This window comes from Entelurus aequoreus, linkage group LG08 (assembly GCF_033978785.1).
Source record: "Entelurus aequoreus isolate RoL-2023_Sb linkage group LG08, RoL_Eaeq_v1.1, whole genome shotgun sequence".
Classification (NCBI taxonomy): Eukaryota; Metazoa; Chordata; class Actinopteri; order Syngnathiformes; family Syngnathidae; genus Entelurus; species Entelurus aequoreus.
In genome coordinates this window covers 66,421,797-66,440,194 of record NC_084738.1, presented here as the reverse complement: position 1 = coordinate 66,440,194, position 18,398 = coordinate 66,421,797, and the positions used below count along the sequence as shown (strand labels likewise).

The 18,398-nt window shown below is 39.1% G+C and overlaps 1 protein-coding gene across 5 annotated transcripts in view; it reads right to left on the bottom strand.

Moving 5' to 3' along the window:
* The window catches only part of LOC133656157 (mucin-2-like), a 79,381-nt gene that overhangs the window by 46,240 nt on the left and 14,743 nt on the right, over nt 1-18,398 (bottom strand). For 3 of the 5 annotated variants that reach the window (XR_009827108.1, XR_009827109.1, XR_009827110.1), the window contains exons 10-26: nt 18,120-18,263; nt 17,828-18,049; nt 17,698-17,761; nt 17,423-17,624; nt 17,148-17,263; nt 14,640-14,937; nt 14,367-14,498; nt 14,089-14,125; nt 13,728-13,829; nt 7,866-13,647; nt 7,659-7,780; nt 7,482-7,579; nt 7,300-7,363; nt 7,070-7,214; nt 6,897-6,981; nt 5,481-5,572; nt 1,611-1,661 (exon numbers count right to left, since the gene is read on the bottom strand). Coding sequence is in view for 2 of the 5 variants with exons in the window: in XM_062057045.1 (XP_061913029.1) it covers nt 4,617-4,923; nt 5,481-5,572; nt 6,897-6,981; nt 7,070-7,214; nt 7,300-7,363; nt 7,482-7,579; nt 7,659-7,780; nt 7,866-13,647; nt 13,728-13,829; nt 14,089-14,125; nt 14,367-14,498; nt 14,640-14,937; nt 17,148-17,263; nt 17,423-17,624; nt 17,698-17,761; nt 17,828-18,049; nt 18,120-18,263 (8,012 nt within the window). In the remaining 3 variants the exon portion in view is untranslated. Of the gene's footprint in view, nt 1-1,610; nt 1,662-4,022; nt 4,924-5,480; nt 5,573-6,896; nt 6,982-7,069; nt 7,215-7,299; nt 7,364-7,481; nt 7,580-7,658; nt 7,781-7,865; nt 13,648-13,727; nt 13,830-14,088; nt 14,126-14,366; nt 14,499-14,639; nt 14,938-17,147; nt 17,264-17,422; nt 17,625-17,697; nt 17,762-17,827; nt 18,050-18,119; nt 18,264-18,398 lie in introns of those variants that run through there. The other 2 variants (XM_062057045.1, XM_062057046.1) reach the window with 2 other exon arrangements.

The following is an 18,398-nucleotide window of genomic DNA, read 5'->3' as shown; positions in this document are numbered from 1 at the left end:
TTTTTGAAATAAAATTCCTTGGCGTTACAATTGACGATCAAATTAACTGGAAATCAAATATAAAACATGTACAATATAAGCTGTCAAGAAGCATCTCAGTAATAAATAAAGCAAAGCAGGTCCTGGATCACAAATCACTCCACATTCTTTACTGTTCATTAGTTTTACCATATTTAACCTACTGTGTGGAAGTCTGGGGGAATAATTATAAAAGCTCATTAAATTCAATAACTATACTTCAGAAAAGAGCTGTACGGATCATCAACAAGGTTGGATATCTGGGGTCGTACTCACTCACTATTCTTACAGTCAAAAATATTGAAATTTAATGATATTATTTTGTATCAAACTGCACAAATAATGTATAAAGCCAAAATAAATAAACTCCCAGGAAGCATTCAAAAATTGTTCAGCACACGAGAGGGCGGTTATAATTTAAGGGGGAATTTAAATTTCAAAATGCTTAGTTATAGAACGACCATTAAAAGTTTTTGTATTTCAATTTGTGGAGTGAAATTATGGAATGGTTTGAATGATGAGTTAAAGCAATGTCCAAACATAAACCAGTTTAAAAAGAAGTATAAGTACATGGTATTCCAGAGGTACAGAGATGAAGAAGGGCTTTGATATTGGGTTGTTTGTGTTACAGAAGAGTGTGGGGCTGCCCATTGAGGCAGTGGTGTTGTTGTGGTGGCATCATACCATTTCCATGATCACTAGTGGTAATGATGTGGCTATGTATGTGTGTGGTGTGCATATGTATGTATATATCTATGATGTATGTACAGTATATACAAGTTCATTAAGTTTGTACATTGAGTGAATAGGTAGTTGTAGCTCAGAGTAATTTATGATTTAAAGAAAAGGGGTGGGATTAAATAAGTGTAAACTTCTTCTCATTCCTTTTCAAATATGTAAAAAAAAGAAAGAAAAAAAAATAAAAGAAAAAGAAAGTCCAATGCTCATTTGTTTTTGTTTTTTATTCTCCATTGTTTTTCATTTTGTTATAATGGCTGTTAAGGCTATAGCACTGTATTGGATCAGGCTTGCTCTTGTTTTTATGCATATTTGAAATAAAAATATATCAATCAATCAATCAATCAATGGCGGAGCTGGTCTGAGAAGTAAAATATGTTCACATGTTGTTAATATGCAGTGTTTTATTGTTCATAGTTAATATTGTTTCTTTATTTTCATGTACATTTTGGGTGTCCTATTCAGTAAAAAACTGTAAAATTCCATTCCGTTTTTTTGAGGTGGTCTGTTTTTAAAATTCTACGGGACATTGTGACTTTTGGTATTAGTGCTCCTGGAAAAAAAGTGACCCCAACACACATACTGTACAGCAGATTTGTACAGCTAAATGTAATATATCATTTATACACACATACACATTGGCCCCCCCAGACACATTTGTTTCTCTCAATGTGGCCCCCCGAGTCAAAATATTTGCCCAGCTCTGCTGTGTTTGATAACACATTGCACGATGGCACCCTGACACATTTGGAGTGGGGAATTGGAAACGTGGAACAAATGCCAGTAGCAATGTAAAACCATGAAATATATTAACAGCAATAATTAAGAAAATAAATACATTAAAATATGCTTACCTCGCAACTCATCAAGTCAAAGTTGAGTCTGGGGTCTGTGGCTCTAGTCCGCTAGGACAATAGAATAGAATAACACGTCATGTTCAGATAACATACAACAAAGTGTACACTGCAATGTAAACAGTAAAGAAGGAATGTAACATTAAAAATGCCGGCGCCATTAAAAAAAAAAATTTAAAAAAAAGCTGTGCACTACAAAACGTGCGCATTGTAGACATTAATCCTGATTTCCTCATTTTGATTTAAAAAAAAATCAGCACGAATAGTTTCATCAATTTTTGTTTGGTAGGTCCTGAATTACTAATTTGTTTTTACTATCATTTTTTTCTAATTGTATTCATTTAAACCTAAATATACTGGCTTTTGATACTTGGAGCCATCTTAGAAGTTGCTATATTTTTCTATGTTATCATGCTAACCATAGCATGCTAACATTAAAGATGTTTTTTTTTTTACCTTTAAATCTAAACATAATGGCTTTTGATGCTTGGTGCCGTGTTAAAAGTATGCTAACTTATCCATGTTAGCATGCTAAAATGTTATGCTAGTATTTTAGCTAATTGTATTCATTTGAACCTATAAAAATATGGATGTTGATACTTGGCGACATGTTACCGTTAGCATGCTAACACTTTCTTTTAGTAATTTAGCTATGTTTAAAAATAAAAATCTAGGATTTTGATACTTGGTACCATCTTGTAAGTATGCTAATGTTAGCATGTTATTATGCTAACATAAACACGTCATTTTTTTAGAAAAAAAATGTTCTTAGGTTTTACAGCCCACAATTTTCGGTATCAAATGGTTCAAGTCGGTCAAAAGATGTTTACAGTTTTAGAAATGGATAATTTATTTTTTATTACTTCAGGCAATTAACTTACTTTTTTTAACAGTCAAATTGATGCACTTTAAATATTTTCTGTTACAGGCTAAAAAATAGTGTTAATACAATTAATTATTCTTTGTTGTATGTTGATATATATTTATTTTGTGTTGTTGAAGGAGCAACTTGATCATAAAGTATATTGGTCATGAATATCAAATAATTGTACTATAGTTGTTGAATAATTCTATTTCACAATTGAGGTGATTAAATAAGTTTACATTTTAATGAAAAAGTTCACGTTTTACATTTGTTTGACTTTACAATTTGGCACAAAGTCATTCGCGGAACAAAACACAAAATGTTAAAAAATAATAATAATAATAAATATGCCGATAGCTTGTCAAAAATTGCATTAGTGCATTAAAATGAATCATGATAGCAACAGAAGGGGGAAAAAAATGAATTATCTATGTTAAAGTTTGCTAAAAAAAAAATGTATTGTCGTGATTTTGGACAAAGTTACGTGTCTTACTTTTGTTGCATGTAGCTTTAAGTTCACTGAAAAAAAATTTTTTTTAAACGTAATATTAATTGGTATTATTTTATAAGGAATATACATTGACTTTATTGTAAAAATATATATATACTGTATATATATATATATATATATATATATGTGTATATATATATATATATATACTGTATATATATGTATGTGTATATATATAAATATATATATATGTGTATATACATATATATATGTATATATACACATATATATATATACACACATAAATGCAACTAACGATTAATTTGATAATCGATTAATCTGTCGATTTTTACTTCGATTAATCGATTAATAATCGGATAAAAGAGACAAACTACATTTCTATCCTTTCCAGTATTTTATTGAAAAAAAACAGCATACTCGCACCATACTTATTTTGATTATTATTTCTCAGCTGTTTGTACATGTTGCAGTTAATAAAGGTTTAAAAAACATTTTTTTGAAAATAAATAAATTAAAAAATTTTAAAAAATTGCCTCTGCGCATGCGCAAAGATCCAACGAATCGATGACTAAATTAATCGCCAACTATTTTAATAATCGATTTTAATCAATTTAATCGATTAGTTGTTCCAGCCCTAATATATATATATATATATATATATATATATATATATATATATATATATATATATATATATATATATATATATATACACACACATATATATATGTATACACCCACATATATATATATATACACATACATATATACTGTATATACACATACATACACATATATATATTTATATATATATATATACACATATACATATATACTGTATATACACATACATACATATATATATATATATACACACACATATACATACACACATATATATATATATATATATACACACATACACATACTGTATATACATATACAATTTAAAAATAATACAAAAGTTTAATGGTATTTTGTTTATAAATAATAAAAATATAATAAAACAATAATCATAGATAAACAACACCAATTCAACTATTTATTTAGAACTTCATAATTTATTGATTGTGGCGTAAATTATGTATAAAAATGGAGAACAGGAAGTGAACAAATGTGTTAGTAACTGCTATGAAATGGAAAAGGGGAAGGATTAAATAAGCTCTGCTTCTTCCTACTCCTTTTCCAGCATGTAATGAGAAAGTGACATATCACATTGTAATGGTACGCACGTTCGAAATAAACATAAATAAACTTTGTCTCGCCATGTGGCAAAATTGAAGGAACAGAAACAAAACTTCCGAGGGACAAGTTGTTGTTTCTATACTGTATGTGGGAGAATGTTTTTATTTGCATGGCAAAGACATGATTTATGGTGCATAAATGATTGAAGGGCTTCAAGAGGGATTTGTAAGAGAGTTGTCTATTACTACAACATAAAATATGGTGGAAAAAGGTAAGTGAAAGTGTTGCATATGCACAATATATTGAACTTTCACACTATTATTAGGGACAAAGCTGCACGAGTGACAAGTCAATATATTTTTTTATTATGGCTACTTAAAAAAATAATGCATCTGAGTAAATTGAAAATATACAGGTACATAAAGTGCTTGTAGAATGAACACAATAATTGTAATAAATTAATAAGTGAGCTAGTTCTTGTCTGCTAGACTTCAGTAAATATGTCACTTAAGAAGAACTGGGACACGTCGCTGGGCTCCTGCTGGACTGCCTCGCCGTCGTCGTGCTCGCACGCTGAAACGTGCGACGACACAACGAGAGCGTCGTCGTTGGCGTGGAGGTGGCGCTGTGGAGCGCTGCTAAGCTCGGCCGCAGCTAAGTGGGTCTCCACCGGTGGGTGCGTGGTTGTCGCGGGTTTCTTTCTCCGTGAGCGTCTGGAAGCAGCTTTGCCTCGTGTGGACTGGGCCACACTGGGCGTCCTTGACAAAAAGGAGAGGAAACCTTTGGGTTTCCTAAAAAACAAAAACAAATCGGCAGATCAAATGGAAGAATTGATCATAGGAAATAATTGAAATAGAAATAATCTGGTTTCAGGGTCAAACTGTGGCTATCAATTTAGCATATTAGCACACAAAAAATGTTCATTTAACAATAAAAGCCTAAAGACAAACTTTGTTAACTATCTTAATTGTCACACAAGCGTAAAAAGAAGTGAAGCACTAAACAGCAAAGGTAGAAGTCTCCCTTAACTTCAACAGCAAGTGAGTCTGCTTACTTCGCGTTAACTTCCTGCGTTTATTCTTCTTCTTCTTCTTCACTTCTTGCCTTTAAAGCCCTTTGTTGAGGCTGCCGCTTCTTTTGGGTCGAGTGTCGCAAAAAAAGCCCAAAAAAGTAGAATGCGCTCGCCGCGGTAATCCTTCAGCCGCGGACTGAACTCGACTCTCGCAAGGTACGCCTCGCGTGGAAGTGTGGAAATGACTTGAGGTGGTTCCACTTCATTTAAGAGTACTACACTGTGCTGTTGTACGTAGGATGTTCACATGGGTCTTATGGACCAGCCCTTTGTCACCTTTTGGGAGAACTTGCTGTGCTCGATGGTCCGGCTGAAACACACCCTTGGTGGCGCTCTGGTGGGGCGACAGGATCCCCAATGGCTGGAGTCTGACATTAAAAAAAAAAAATCACATATTAGGAGTCCAACGTATAAATGCCTGTGTAATTCAATAAGATTTGTTAAGTTGTGCCTTTACAAAGATGATCGCACACAGTTAGGGGATAATGGCGCTACCTAGTAGGAAACTACCGTTTAAAGCAGGGGTGTCCAAAAAACTAAAAATTAAAGAATGCGGTGGCCATTTTTATACAAAATGTGGACTTGTCAGACCACAGAACACTTTGCCACTTTGCATCAGTCCATCTTAGATGAGCGCGGGCCCCGCGAAGCCAGGCGGCGTTTCCGGGTGTTGTTGATAAATGGCTTTGGCTTTGCATAGCAGAGTTTTAACTTGCACTTACAGATGTAGCGACAAACTGTAGTTACTGACAGTGGTTTTCTGACGTGTTCCTGAGCCCATGTGGTGATATCCTTTACACACCGATGTCGCCACAAATATTCAAGGACACAATATTAGCTTTTTTGTTCTTTATTGTAGTAACATGTTTGGTAACATTTTGGAGAGCAAATGCATCGACAATTAAGCTGGCTGGTGGTGTTGTGTGTCGATAAAAAATAAGATTGTTGAGCCATTACCTGCTTGTTATGTTGGTTTGATATATATTTAGAATGTATAGACATAATAGGGTCTTCAAAGTGAGCATATTTTTATGTAAAATATGGACTTTTGTCTAGGCTAGAACCAAATAATCACGTTTACATTGTTTCTTATGAGGAACTCTGCTTTACTACACAAAGGTTTCGGGTGGCGGACCACGTTCAACGACCTATTAAGTTCATAAATCAAGGTTTCACTTTATTAATATAAATTATTTTTTTACTTTCAACGCAAAAATCTCTAGATCAACTTCATATATATCAGTCGATTATAATTATTTATTTATTTTGTCAAAGAAAACTGTTTTATTTATAAGGCGAACACACAAAATAATGCAATATTTTCCCTATAAAAGTAGAATATTTGATGTGTTTGTAATTCATACCAACATTGATTTTGTTACATTAGTTTTTCTTTTGAGCAATGACAGCTTTAAAGTAAATAAAACTGTTATTTGAGTCAACATCGCAACATGTTCTCATTATATTGCACCTGTTTGCTCTTCTATTCCACTTGTTTTTTGTTTTTTTTAAAAATAGTATTTTTAAAAAGCGCCGCAGGCTGTAAAAAAAAATATTAGTTGTGGACTGCACTTTGGACACCCCTGGTTTAATCGATGTTGAGGAAAGATGTCTTTCAAAATCTAAATGCCATGTTGCCATTGTAGTGTTATTATTACAATCCATTGAACGATATGCTATTCTGTGCATTACCATGGTGGTTGCCGTCTCTTCGGTGGACACAAGGACATCAGGCGTGGAACCATCTGGCCCTGCTATCACATTCTCCACAGCAAGACTGGAGTGCAGGGGTTGGACAAAAAGGGGCGGCCATTGAAGACCAAGAATACTGGATACTGAAGACAAAGCCGATTTAAGGCACTGACCTTTGCTGCATTGACTGATTTGGGTCACAGATGAAAGGAGGCAGCTGGGCGGTGGGGTTCAACACCTCCTCGATGGTGTCAACTGGGATCTCAGTCAGGGATAAGATGAAAAACGGTTCGTCAGGATCCGAGGGTACTGACATTACTGAGGTGGGAGAAGACACATTGCTGGTCAACGTGTTGATTGAAGCGCACACGCAGCATAGCAACATTAGAACTAAATGACCAACCGTCTTGAAGTATTGAGAGACTTGCAAAAGTCTGCTCCTGTCCAGTGCTTGACGAGGATTCATCCTACGATTGTCGGGGACAGAAACAAACCTTTAATTCGTGAAGACCAAATGTCACAAGAACCAGCTGGGCAGGTGTGACCCAAAAACACATGCAAAACTGCACTTTTACACTCCCTTACCTGGGTGGTACACTCCATTGCCGATAGCCCAATAGCACCCTCTACTGGCTGCACGGGCTCAGGCAATATCTCTTGAGAACCAGGCGCTCTGACAGCATCTAGGGGCAACAATTGAAGGATTTGAAGAATGAAGGAAAACATTCCAAAACAAGGGTTCATAGTCTTGACTATTAAAACCTGAATCTGCTTTGGCTGCCACTAGTCGGGCCTGCCGACCACTTTTTCCAAGGTTGGGTTTGGGTTTAACAAGTCTGCTTCTTCTAGTTGTTGCGGTTTTTGGCAACGGCGGATCGTTAGCGCTTTGAATGTAAGGTAGAAGGAAAAACATAAGTCAGCAGACAGTCGTGTTGATAACCTATCCTGCAATAAAAATATTGAGCTTACCTTTGAAGGGGCTGTGTCTCTGTCATCATTTGGTTGGTTTGTACAGTTTTAGAATGTTCCGGGACAGTATCTTGACGAAGCAGCTGTGTGTTTGAGGGGGCAGCAGCAATATTTTGGTCATCAGATTTCAAGTAGGTCCTATCCTCCATTTTGTCCTGACAAGGAGCATTGTAGCCTTCTTCTTTGCTCTTTTCTTCAGTTTCCACGACAACTTTCTCATCAATTTCTAAACATGGGCCTGCACTCTTTTTTTCTACAACTTGACAATCTGAGGTTATATTAAAGGATTCACCACCATCTTTTGACTGCGATGTTGAGCGTATCGCTCTAGCGGGGAACCTCAAAGCGGGTTTGACTTTGGGGAGGCATTGCTGTCTTTGATCTGTTCCTGTAGTGTGTTTTGGTGCCTCTGAGTCAGCGTCCTCGTTTTTATCTCTGGACGATGACAAGTCTTCTGTAGGCTGATATGCAAGGCATATTTCCAATGGCAAAGTGACACTTTGACTCGTCTCAGACGTTGATGGTGATGCAGCTTCAACGCTTCGGTCGTGAGAAGATTCACACTTTAAATCGGATTTTGAGTCTTTTTCCAAATGGTTGCTAACTTTGTGAATTGTAGACTTGTTTGCATTAGCTCCAACTCCAACTTGACATTCTGGGATTATATCTGATGGTACCACATTATTAGAAGAACTCTGAGTTACTTCTGCATTAAACCTCACGGTCTCATTTGCAGCTCCAAATATTGCTTCTTTGACTCCTGTGTTTTCTTTTCTCGCATCCACCACTGGTAAACTAGACTCTTCCTGGTAAGCAAGTTCAACTGCCTTCTTCTCCTGACTAGAAGTCAGTTCCTCTCTAGGTACCAGACTGGTGCTAGAATCCATGGATGGTGTCACAACTGAATCTTTTGGGCTTGGTTTCTCTGGGGAGAAAGTACCAGTTGGTTGTGTTTCTACTTTACTTGTTATTTTGCCGGTGCATTCCAGATTTGTAGACATAATTGTTTCTTTTGTGATTTGAGGTTTAGACCGTGCACTTTTTGATATCTGTGAAAGGTTTGGTTTTGGTTTGACCCTTTGGAATCGACTCCTCTTGGTGGGCTGAAATTGCGGGGGTTCGCTAGAGCTCTGACATTCATTAACCTCTGGCAAGGTGTCATGACCTCCACTTTCTTGGATTGAACACGTATTTGACTCCTGAGCTAGCAGTTCTGTGACTGCATCACCAGATGCTGCCGCTTTATGAGGACCAAATTCAATATTTTCACCATCTGTGGGTTTTGGCTCACTGCTGAGCTGATTAGAAAGTCCAGTACTTGTCTTCACCGCACTAGACAGTTCCTCTTTAGATACCTGAATAGTGCTAAAGTTCATGGATGTTGTAACAAATGATGCAGAATCTGCACTTGGACTTGCTTCCTCAGGAAGGAAGTTACTTGTTGTCGTCCAAGTTGATTCCAGTTTTGAAGACTGACTTGTCTCATTTGTGGCTTGAGGTTTAGACCGTGCACTTTTTGATATGTGTGAAAGATTTGGTTTTGGTTTGAATCGGTGGAATCGATTCTTTCTAAAGGGTTGAGATGACTGGAGTTCGCTAGAGTTCTGACCTTCAACTACCTCTGGCATGGAGTCATTATTACATTCTTGTACCAAAGGCATGCTTGACTCTTGAGCTAGTTGTTCTGTGACTGCATCATCAGATGCTGCCTCTTTATTTGGACTACATTCAACCTTTTTCTTTTCAGCATCCATGGGTTTTGGTTCACTACTGAGCTGATTAGCAAGTCTTGTACTTGTATTCTTCATCCCACTAGAAGCCAGTTCCTCTGTAGGTACCCGATTAGAGCTCAAGTTCATGGTTGTTGTCACTGATGAAGCAAAATTGGCACTTGGACTTGTTTTCTCTGGAGAGAAGATACAAGTTGGCTGTGGTTCTACCTTACTTGTTGTCGTCCAAGTTGATTCCAGCTTTGAAGATTGACTAGTCTCTTCTATGACTTGAGGTTCAGACCGTGTTCTTTTTGATATCTGTGTAAGGTTTGGTTTTGGTTTGACTCGTTGAAATCGATTTATCTTTAAAAGTGGAGATGACTGGAGTTCGCTAGAGTTCTGACCTTCATGTACCTCTGGCATTGAATCCTTAAATCCACATTTTTGGATCAAAGGCATGCTTGACTTTTGAGCTAGTGGTTCTGTGACTGCATCATCAGATGCTGCCTCTTTGTTTGCACCATATTCAATCTCTTCAGCATCTGTGGATTTTGGTTCACTACTGAGCTGATCATCACATCCAGTACTTGTCTCTATCTCACTAAAAGTCAGTTCTTCTGTAGGTACCAGATTAGAGCTGAGGTTCATGGTTGTTAACACAGATGAAGCAGAACTGGCACATTGACTTGTTTCCTCAGGAGAGAATGTACACGTTGGCTGTGGTTTTACCATACTTGTTGGCGCCGAAGTTGATTCCAGCTTTGAAGAATCACTAGTTTCCTTTGTGGCTTGAGGTTTAGACCGTGCACTTTTTGATATCTGTGAAAGGTTTGGTTTTGGTTTGACTCGGTGGAATCGATTCCTCTTAAAGGGTGGAGATGACTGGAGTTCTCTACAGTCCAGACCTTCATATGCCTCTGGCATGTTGTCATTAAATCCACCTTTTTGGTTCAAAGGCATACTAGACTCTTGAGCTAGTGGTTCTGTGGCTGCATCATCAGCTGCTGCCTCTTTATTTGAACCAAATTCAATCTGTTCAGCATCTGTGGATTTTGTTTCAATATTGAGCTGTTCATCATTTCCAGTACTTTTCACTATCTCACCAGAAGCCAGTTCTTCTGTAGGTACCAGATTAGAGCTGACGTCCATGGTTGTTGTCACAGATGAAGTAGAATTGGCACTTGGACTTGTTTTTGTAGCAGAGAAGGTACAAGTTGGCTGTGGTTTTACCATAGTTGTTGTCGTCCAAGTTGATTCCAGCTTTGAAGAATCACTAGTCTCGCTTGGGGTTTGAGGTTTAGAACGTGCACTTTTTGATATCTGTGAAAGGTTTGGTTTTGGTTTGACTATGCGTAATCGATTCCTCTTAAAGGGTGGAGATGACTGGAGTTCGCTAGAGTCCTGACCTTCATGTGCCTCTGGCATGTTGTCATTAAATCCGCCTTTTTGGATCAAAGGCATGCTAGACTCTTGAACTAGTGGTTCTGTGACTGCATCATCAGCTGCTGCCTCTTCATTTGAACCAAATTCAATCTGTTCAGCATCTGTGGATTTTGTTTCAATATTGAGCTGTTCATAATGTTCAGTACTTTTCACTATCTCACCAGAAGCCAGTTCTTCTGTAGGTACCAGATTAGAGCTGACGTCCATGGTTGTTGTCACAGATGAAGTAGAATTGGCACTTGGACTTGTTTTTGTAGCAGAGAAGGTACAAGTTGGCTGTGGTTTTACCATACTTGTTGTCGTCCAAGTTGATTCCAGCTTTGAAGAATCACTAGTCTCGCTTGTGGTTTGAGGTTTAGAACGTGCACTTTTTGATATCTGTGAAAGGTTTGGTTTTGGTTTGACTATGCGTAATCGATTCCTCTTAAAGGGTGGAGATGACTGGAGTTCGCTAGAGTCCTGACCTTCATGTGCCTCTGGCATGTTGTCATTAAATCCGCCTTTTTGGATCAAAGGCATGCTAGACTCTTGAACTAGTGGTTCTGTGACTGCATCATCAGCTGCTGCCTCTTCATTTGAACCAAATTCAATCTGTTCAGCATCTGTGGATTTTGTTTCAATATTGAGCTGTTCATAATGTTCAGTACTTGTCACTATCTCACCAGAAGTGAGTTCTTCTGGAGGTACCAGATTAGGGCCGACGTCCATGGTTGTTGTCACAGATGAAGCAGAATTGGCACTTGGACTTGTTTTCGTAGGAGAGAAGGTACAAGTTCGCTGCGGTTTTACCATACTTGTTGTCGTCCAAGTTGATTCCAGCTTTGAAGAATCACTAGTCTCTTTTGTGGTTTGAGGTTTAGAACGTGCACTTTTTGATATCTGTGAAAGGTTTGGTTTTGGTTTGACTCGGTGGAATCGAGTCCTCTTAAAGGGTGGAGATGACTGGAGTTCTCTAGAGTCCAGACCTTCATGTACCTCTATCATGGCGCCATTATCTTCACCTTTTTGGATCAAATGCATGTTTGACTCTTGAGTTAGTGGTTCTGTGACTGCATCATCAAATGCTGCCGCTTCATTTGGACTACATTCAACCTTTTTCTTTTCAGCATCCGTGGGTTTTGATTCACTACTGAGTTGATTAGCAAGTCCTGTACATGTATTCTTCATTACACTAGAAGCCAGTTCCTCTACAAGATTAGAGCTCAAACTCATGGTTGTTGTCTCAGATGAAGAAAAATTGGCACTTGGACTGATTTTCTTAGGAGAGAAAGTACAAGTTGGCTGTGGTTCTACCTTACTTGTTGTTATCCTGGTGGGTCGAGATGACAGGTGTTCACTAGAGTTCTGATCTTCATGTACAACTGGTATGGCAACATAATCGCTATCTGACTCTTGAGCTAGTGTTTCTGTGACTGCAGCATCAGATGCTGCACTTTCACTTGTTTCAGCATTTGTAGACTTGGCATCCATTTCAAAAGTCTGTTTTTTAGAAGATTGACTACATTTTGCTATCTCACTAGAAGCTACTTCCTCTACCAGATTAGAGCTCAAACTCATGGTTGTTGTCTCAGATGAAGAAGAATTGGCACTTGGACTGATTTTCTTAGGAGAGAAAGTACAAGTTGGCTGTGGTTCTACCTTACTTGTTGTGATCCTGGTGGGTCGAGTTGACGAGTGTTCGCTAGAGTTCTGATCTTCATGTACAACTGGTATGGCAACATAATCACTATCTGACTCTTGAGCTAGTGTTTCTGTGACTGCAGCATCAGATGCTGCACTTTCACTTGTTTCAGCATTTGTAGACTTGGCATCCATTTCAAAAGTCTGTTTTTTAGAAGATTGACTACATTTTGCTATCTCACTAGAAGCTACTTCCTCTACCAGATTAGAGCTCAAACTCATGGTTGTTGTCTCCGATGAAGAAGAATTGGCACTTGGACTGATTTTCTTAGGAGAGAAAGTACAAGTTGGCTGTGGTTCTACCTTACTTGTTGTGGTCCTGGTGGGTCGAGATGACGGGGGTTCGCTAGAGTTCTGATCTTCATGTACAACTGGTATGGCAACATAATCGCTACCTGCCTCTTGAGCTAGTGTTTCTGTGACTGCAGTATCAAATGCTGTGCTTTCACTTGTTTCAGCATTTGTAGACTTGGCATCCATGTCAAAAGTCTGTTTTTCAGAAGATTGACTACATTTTGCTATCTTTGAGGACGGTTCTTCAGAGAAGTCTTTTGACAGGTCAGGAGCAACACTATCGCTCTCCATGGTTGACCCTTGTGAAGATGTTTCTGGTTGAGTTCTGGAATGTGCAGCTCTTGAGGCCTTGGCCAAGTTAGGTTTTGGTTTAACCTTGGATGAGCGAGCTATTCTGGTCCGTGTGTTTGATTGCAACGGTCGGGTTAAGTCATGATCTGAAACGTGTCTCTGTTCACAGCATGTCTCCTCACCAATGTGAGGTGAGGACTCTGTGTTTGTTGGCCCAACAGGTGCAGTTTCAAATGCATCCGTGACTTCCTGGTCTGAAGGTACAGACATAATTGGTGTGAAGGTGTTTTCTTCAATGAACTCCGCAACAATTTCCTCTTCCAAACGTCTACTTGTTTCATTTCCACTGTCCGACGGTACGCCTGCAATTAAACACAAGAGTAAGACCTAAAGTAGCAACACATTGCTTCTTCGGAGAGTGTTAATGTGACGGATATTTAACCTGTGATTTGATCTTGCGTGGTGTCTGAATGCGAGGGATGAGAGACATTGCCGATAGCCAGCAGGGTTTGAGCAGCCTCATTGTAGCTCTCCACCTCAGACACTGATGGCAACAACGTAATATTTTCAACAGAGCCGTGTTTAGAGTGAGTATGGCCAACTTTGTTTCAGTCTTTGTCTCTAACATGGCACCCTGGAGTCACGTGAGGGGGTTTAGGCCAATCTCCGATTGGTCAAAAGCCCCTCACGTGACTACCTGGCGCCATGCTGGGGACCAACGTTAAAACCAAGTTGGCCATACTCTCTCTATTCAACATTTGTGTTTGAAAGTAAACAAAAACAAAAAAACATTCTCTACCTACCTCCAGCGTGCTCAGAAGAAAGTAAGTCTATGACATCCTGAAAGACAAACAAACCATCCCATGGTTGGCAAACAGGAAGCATACATTTGGCTAGAAATGGATCATAACACAAACTATTAAACACTGAAACTAAATGACACTGGATGAAATTAAAGCAAAACATCAACGACAGATGCGGGAAATAAAATAAAACTATGAAAGTGTGTTGTCGCCGCTAGCCATAATTAGATGAAGAGGTATTTAGTTTGGTGTGATACCCTTAAGCAGTTGACACTTACGACCAGAAGGTCTAGCTGATGCGCAGAAGTTTCTCTTGATCCGGTCTCAAATTGGGCCCGTTCGCACGAAGAGTTGAGGCACAGTTCATCTTGGGACATGTCCAAGACAGACATATCCGCCAAGATATCAAGCTTCGCGGGACAATGGGAGAGGACGGAGGGGTGTGTGTGAGACATGAACTATGAAATGCATGCAAGACATAACTGATGCAAAAATGACAATAAAACACTCGATGGACAGGTCCAAAAAATAAAAATAAATAAAAAATGTACCTCCTCTACTGCTTCCTCGACCTGGCATATGACGGCGTGGGGGGAGCGCAGGCTGGCGGGCACAAACGCCTGAGTGCTGCCGTCACACCACAGCTCCTTCATTTCTTCATCCTCCAACTCCTGCCCATCCTCCTCCGCACTTGATTCGGACTGAGTCGCTCTCAGCATAACAAGTTTGGGCTTTTTTGACGACGGGGCAGCAGGCGGTGCCTTGGTTGTTCTGTCCCTCTTGGGGGCGGTCCGAGTGGAGGGCGCAGGGTAACTTAAGAGTGCAGTAGGTTTGGGGATCCTCCCGGATCTGCAAAACACAAACAAATCGAGAGCAGAGATTAATGCAGAGCGCATATAAGCGCTGTCCTAATGGAGGGGCTGCATTTTTTGGGGGTTGACATCTTCGGTACTGCCTCCTGTTTAGGGCTGCAAAGGGGTGGAAAGTTTCCAGAAGTTAAGCTCGGGAACTTTGGAAATATTAACCATTTTTTGATTATTCAAAGTTGGACACCGTCCATGGGAATTCATGGGAATATATGGGAATTACAATAATGATATATTATTGGGCACTTGTCTATATGCTGCTGCATCATAGTGGCATTTTTGACGTGGCTCTTTGCACACTATTTGCAAATGTACACAGCCTTTCCGCCTACATTGGTGGGGGTGAAATGTCTCCACACATCAGATGGTGTATGTGGCATTATTCTGTTTGTATTTATTTATTCTTGTAAAACACTAATGCAATGCCACACACGGATATAAAGAGTCAGCTACACTATTGAAGTAGTCTTTAAAAATATGTTACTGATGGACAAATGAATAGAAATAGACTAAATGAATAAATGAACAGTCAATCAGCGTGCTAAGTCAAACTATAAGCTACATTCTTGTATGACAACAGAATGGCTAGCAGAACAGAAGGCAGAGGAAACTACACCTTTTGATTTAGTATTCGCTAGTTGAACTTTACACATCACAAAAAAGGTAAATTCGGATCGCTAACGTTGTTAGCATGAATGAATGGGATTTAACAGAGAAAATTAGCATCACGGCTAACGGATAAATATTTTCGGTTCATTATGAGACTGGTGGTGGTACATAAACCTAGCTAGCTAGAGATATTGGCCCCAAAATCATTTAACAAGTACAGGAACAGCTAGCTAGCTTGAGTGGAAGTCTGCTGGAGTAGTCTACAGTCATACAGTAACAAGCAATTACACCTCTACAGTGTTTCCCACACATTCATTTATTTGTGGCGGCCCGCCACGAAAGAATTACGTCCGCCACAAATTAAAAAAAAATATTTTTTTAAATTTAAAATTTAAAAAAAAAAAATAATAATATTTTTTTTTATTTTTTTTTTTGTCCTCTCCAGCTTCTCAGGCAAATCATATAGTTGATGTAGATGCCCATATCGGCTGTTCAGATTTACTTTACAAAAGAGAAGTGTAGGATACTTCTCTTGTTGCCTTATTTGTATTTGACTTTATTAAATGTATTTATATTAGAAACACAACATGTGTATATAAAAAAGGGTGCAAAGTCTGCAGGCAGTAGGAAACACATGGTTAAGTGTAGGGAGTAAAATTGATGGCAGTCTAAAGTTCAAGATTTTTGGAGCTCTTTGTTCAGTGGATCAGATGTTTGATGAAGCTCTGTGTCTATCTACCATCACTACTATTTTCTGTTCATTTGTTACTGACTGTGGCAGGACACCTCTGTCTCTGTTTCACTTTATGTTGCTGGTAAATAATATGGTTGTAGTAGTAGGCTAAAGTTAAATTATTTAGTATGCACTAATTAAAGGGGCAGAGCTTTATGAGACATTTTAGCTTTTATATTTTATAAGATATATTTTTTGTAAGAACCACAATTAATAAATATATTTCAGTGAATAACTTATTGTTCAAATCTGTGTATAAATATGTACATAAAGTGTTGTAATTATATTGTAAAATGTATGGATGGATGGATGGATGTCCGTTTAAAACAAAACTGTTATTATTAATTAGTAAGTATACATTTTTTGAGCCTTTTTAGAGAAAATCATATCATTGTAGTAAATTATGCAAATTACTCGATGATGTCATGGTGACCACGCCCATAGCCACGCCCCCACCACCACAGGTATCTTGGCAGTTTATGGGAAACACTGCTCTATTACACTTAAATACCATAGATCAAATATATTTACCCCAGTACCTGACTGGATGAAGTCCTTGGGCTCAAATACTAGTGTGGCCTCAATAGCCCTGCTGTAGTGTGTAGCATGCTGGGAATTATCTGTGCATGTGATGGAGGAATGCACAGTGTAGGGTTGAAAGTCTACTAAATTAGCATTAAATCAGGTTGTTTTAGCTAATTATCATTTAGCATGTTGCATTCAATGTTTATTCCCATTAACTTCCCATTAATTCCCGTTAATTCCCATGGAAAGTTTCCAAGTTTGAATATTCCCGGGATTTTGCAACCCTACTCCTGTTATTGGTATTTTTGAGAACTTTATACGTGTACCTGGTGGGTTTCGCAGGTTTAACGGCGTAATCTTCATCTCCAGAGTCTTCATCGCTACAGGAGTCATCAACATCATCATCGCTGGCTTCTCTTGAAGGTAATGCCTCTTTGTTGACCTAAAAAGGTACGCAGGACACTTTACTAAAGGAGAGCGGGAGGGGTTTTTGTCGTTATAAACAACTACACGAAAAAGACAAGTGCAAAATGCGATCTAACACTATCTTGGTGTTGGTGTCTGGCCACGGTGGACGACGAATAAAAATGGTAAAAGTCACCTGGTCTTTCGAGGCGTCGTCCTTCACACTCTCGCCCTGTTTAGCGGACTCCCCGTCTCCATCTTCGGCTGCCGTGGTAGGAGAGGGAGGGAGCTTTTTACTGCACTTTCGGCCCACAGATTTAGCCGCGCTACCTCGCGGGAGCTTAGCGGGTTTGATCGTGGCTCCGTTGGATGCTTTTTCCGTCTCTGCACTTTCACACCTGGTTGTTTGGGAAAGGATGTTCTGATAAGAACTGATGGGAGGATGCACAATTTCAAGCAGAGATTCCTTACACTCCCGAGTCAGGATGATCTTCAGGAAGGGCTGCTTCCGTGTCTTCGGGCACGCAGGCCTCATCTGAGGCGACACCAGTAAAACATTAAAGGTTGTGGAAGAAACCGGCAACGCTCTTTGCTGACTGACCTTCACCTTCTTTGCTACTCTTTTCACTCGTTTTACTTTTCTTCTTTGCCGGCTTTGCAGCAGAGGCGTCCACCTTACTTTTCAGTTTCTTCTTGACTTTAGAGGACAGGGTTCCTCCTTCGTTCTCTTTCTCTCCGTCCTCCGCCTCCGAGCATAAGAGGCTGTCCTCCTCCACCTCGTCTTCCTCCTCGCTGGCGCTGAGCTTGCCAGCAGCTTTCTTTCCTTTTAGGCAGAAAAAAGGAGTTCAGGCCCACCATGGATCATTCATTTACGCATCATGGGGTGCACTCACTCTTTCTGCCTTTTGACTTCCCCTGGCTCTTCTTGGGTGGGTTCTTCACCACGAGTGACTTGAGTTTCTTCCGGCTTTGCTGCACTTCCAGTATCTTCTCTAGCAGCTTGGAAAAATACTCAATGTCCAGTTTGCGTCTCTCTCCTGCCAAAGAAACACCAAGAGTGAACTTTCGGAATGCGTCTTCACAAACTTCAGCGGCGCCTCAACTTACAGGCTACAATTGTGCAGTGCCTCAAAACACTCGCATTTCAATTCTGCCTCCCCCATTTAAATGAA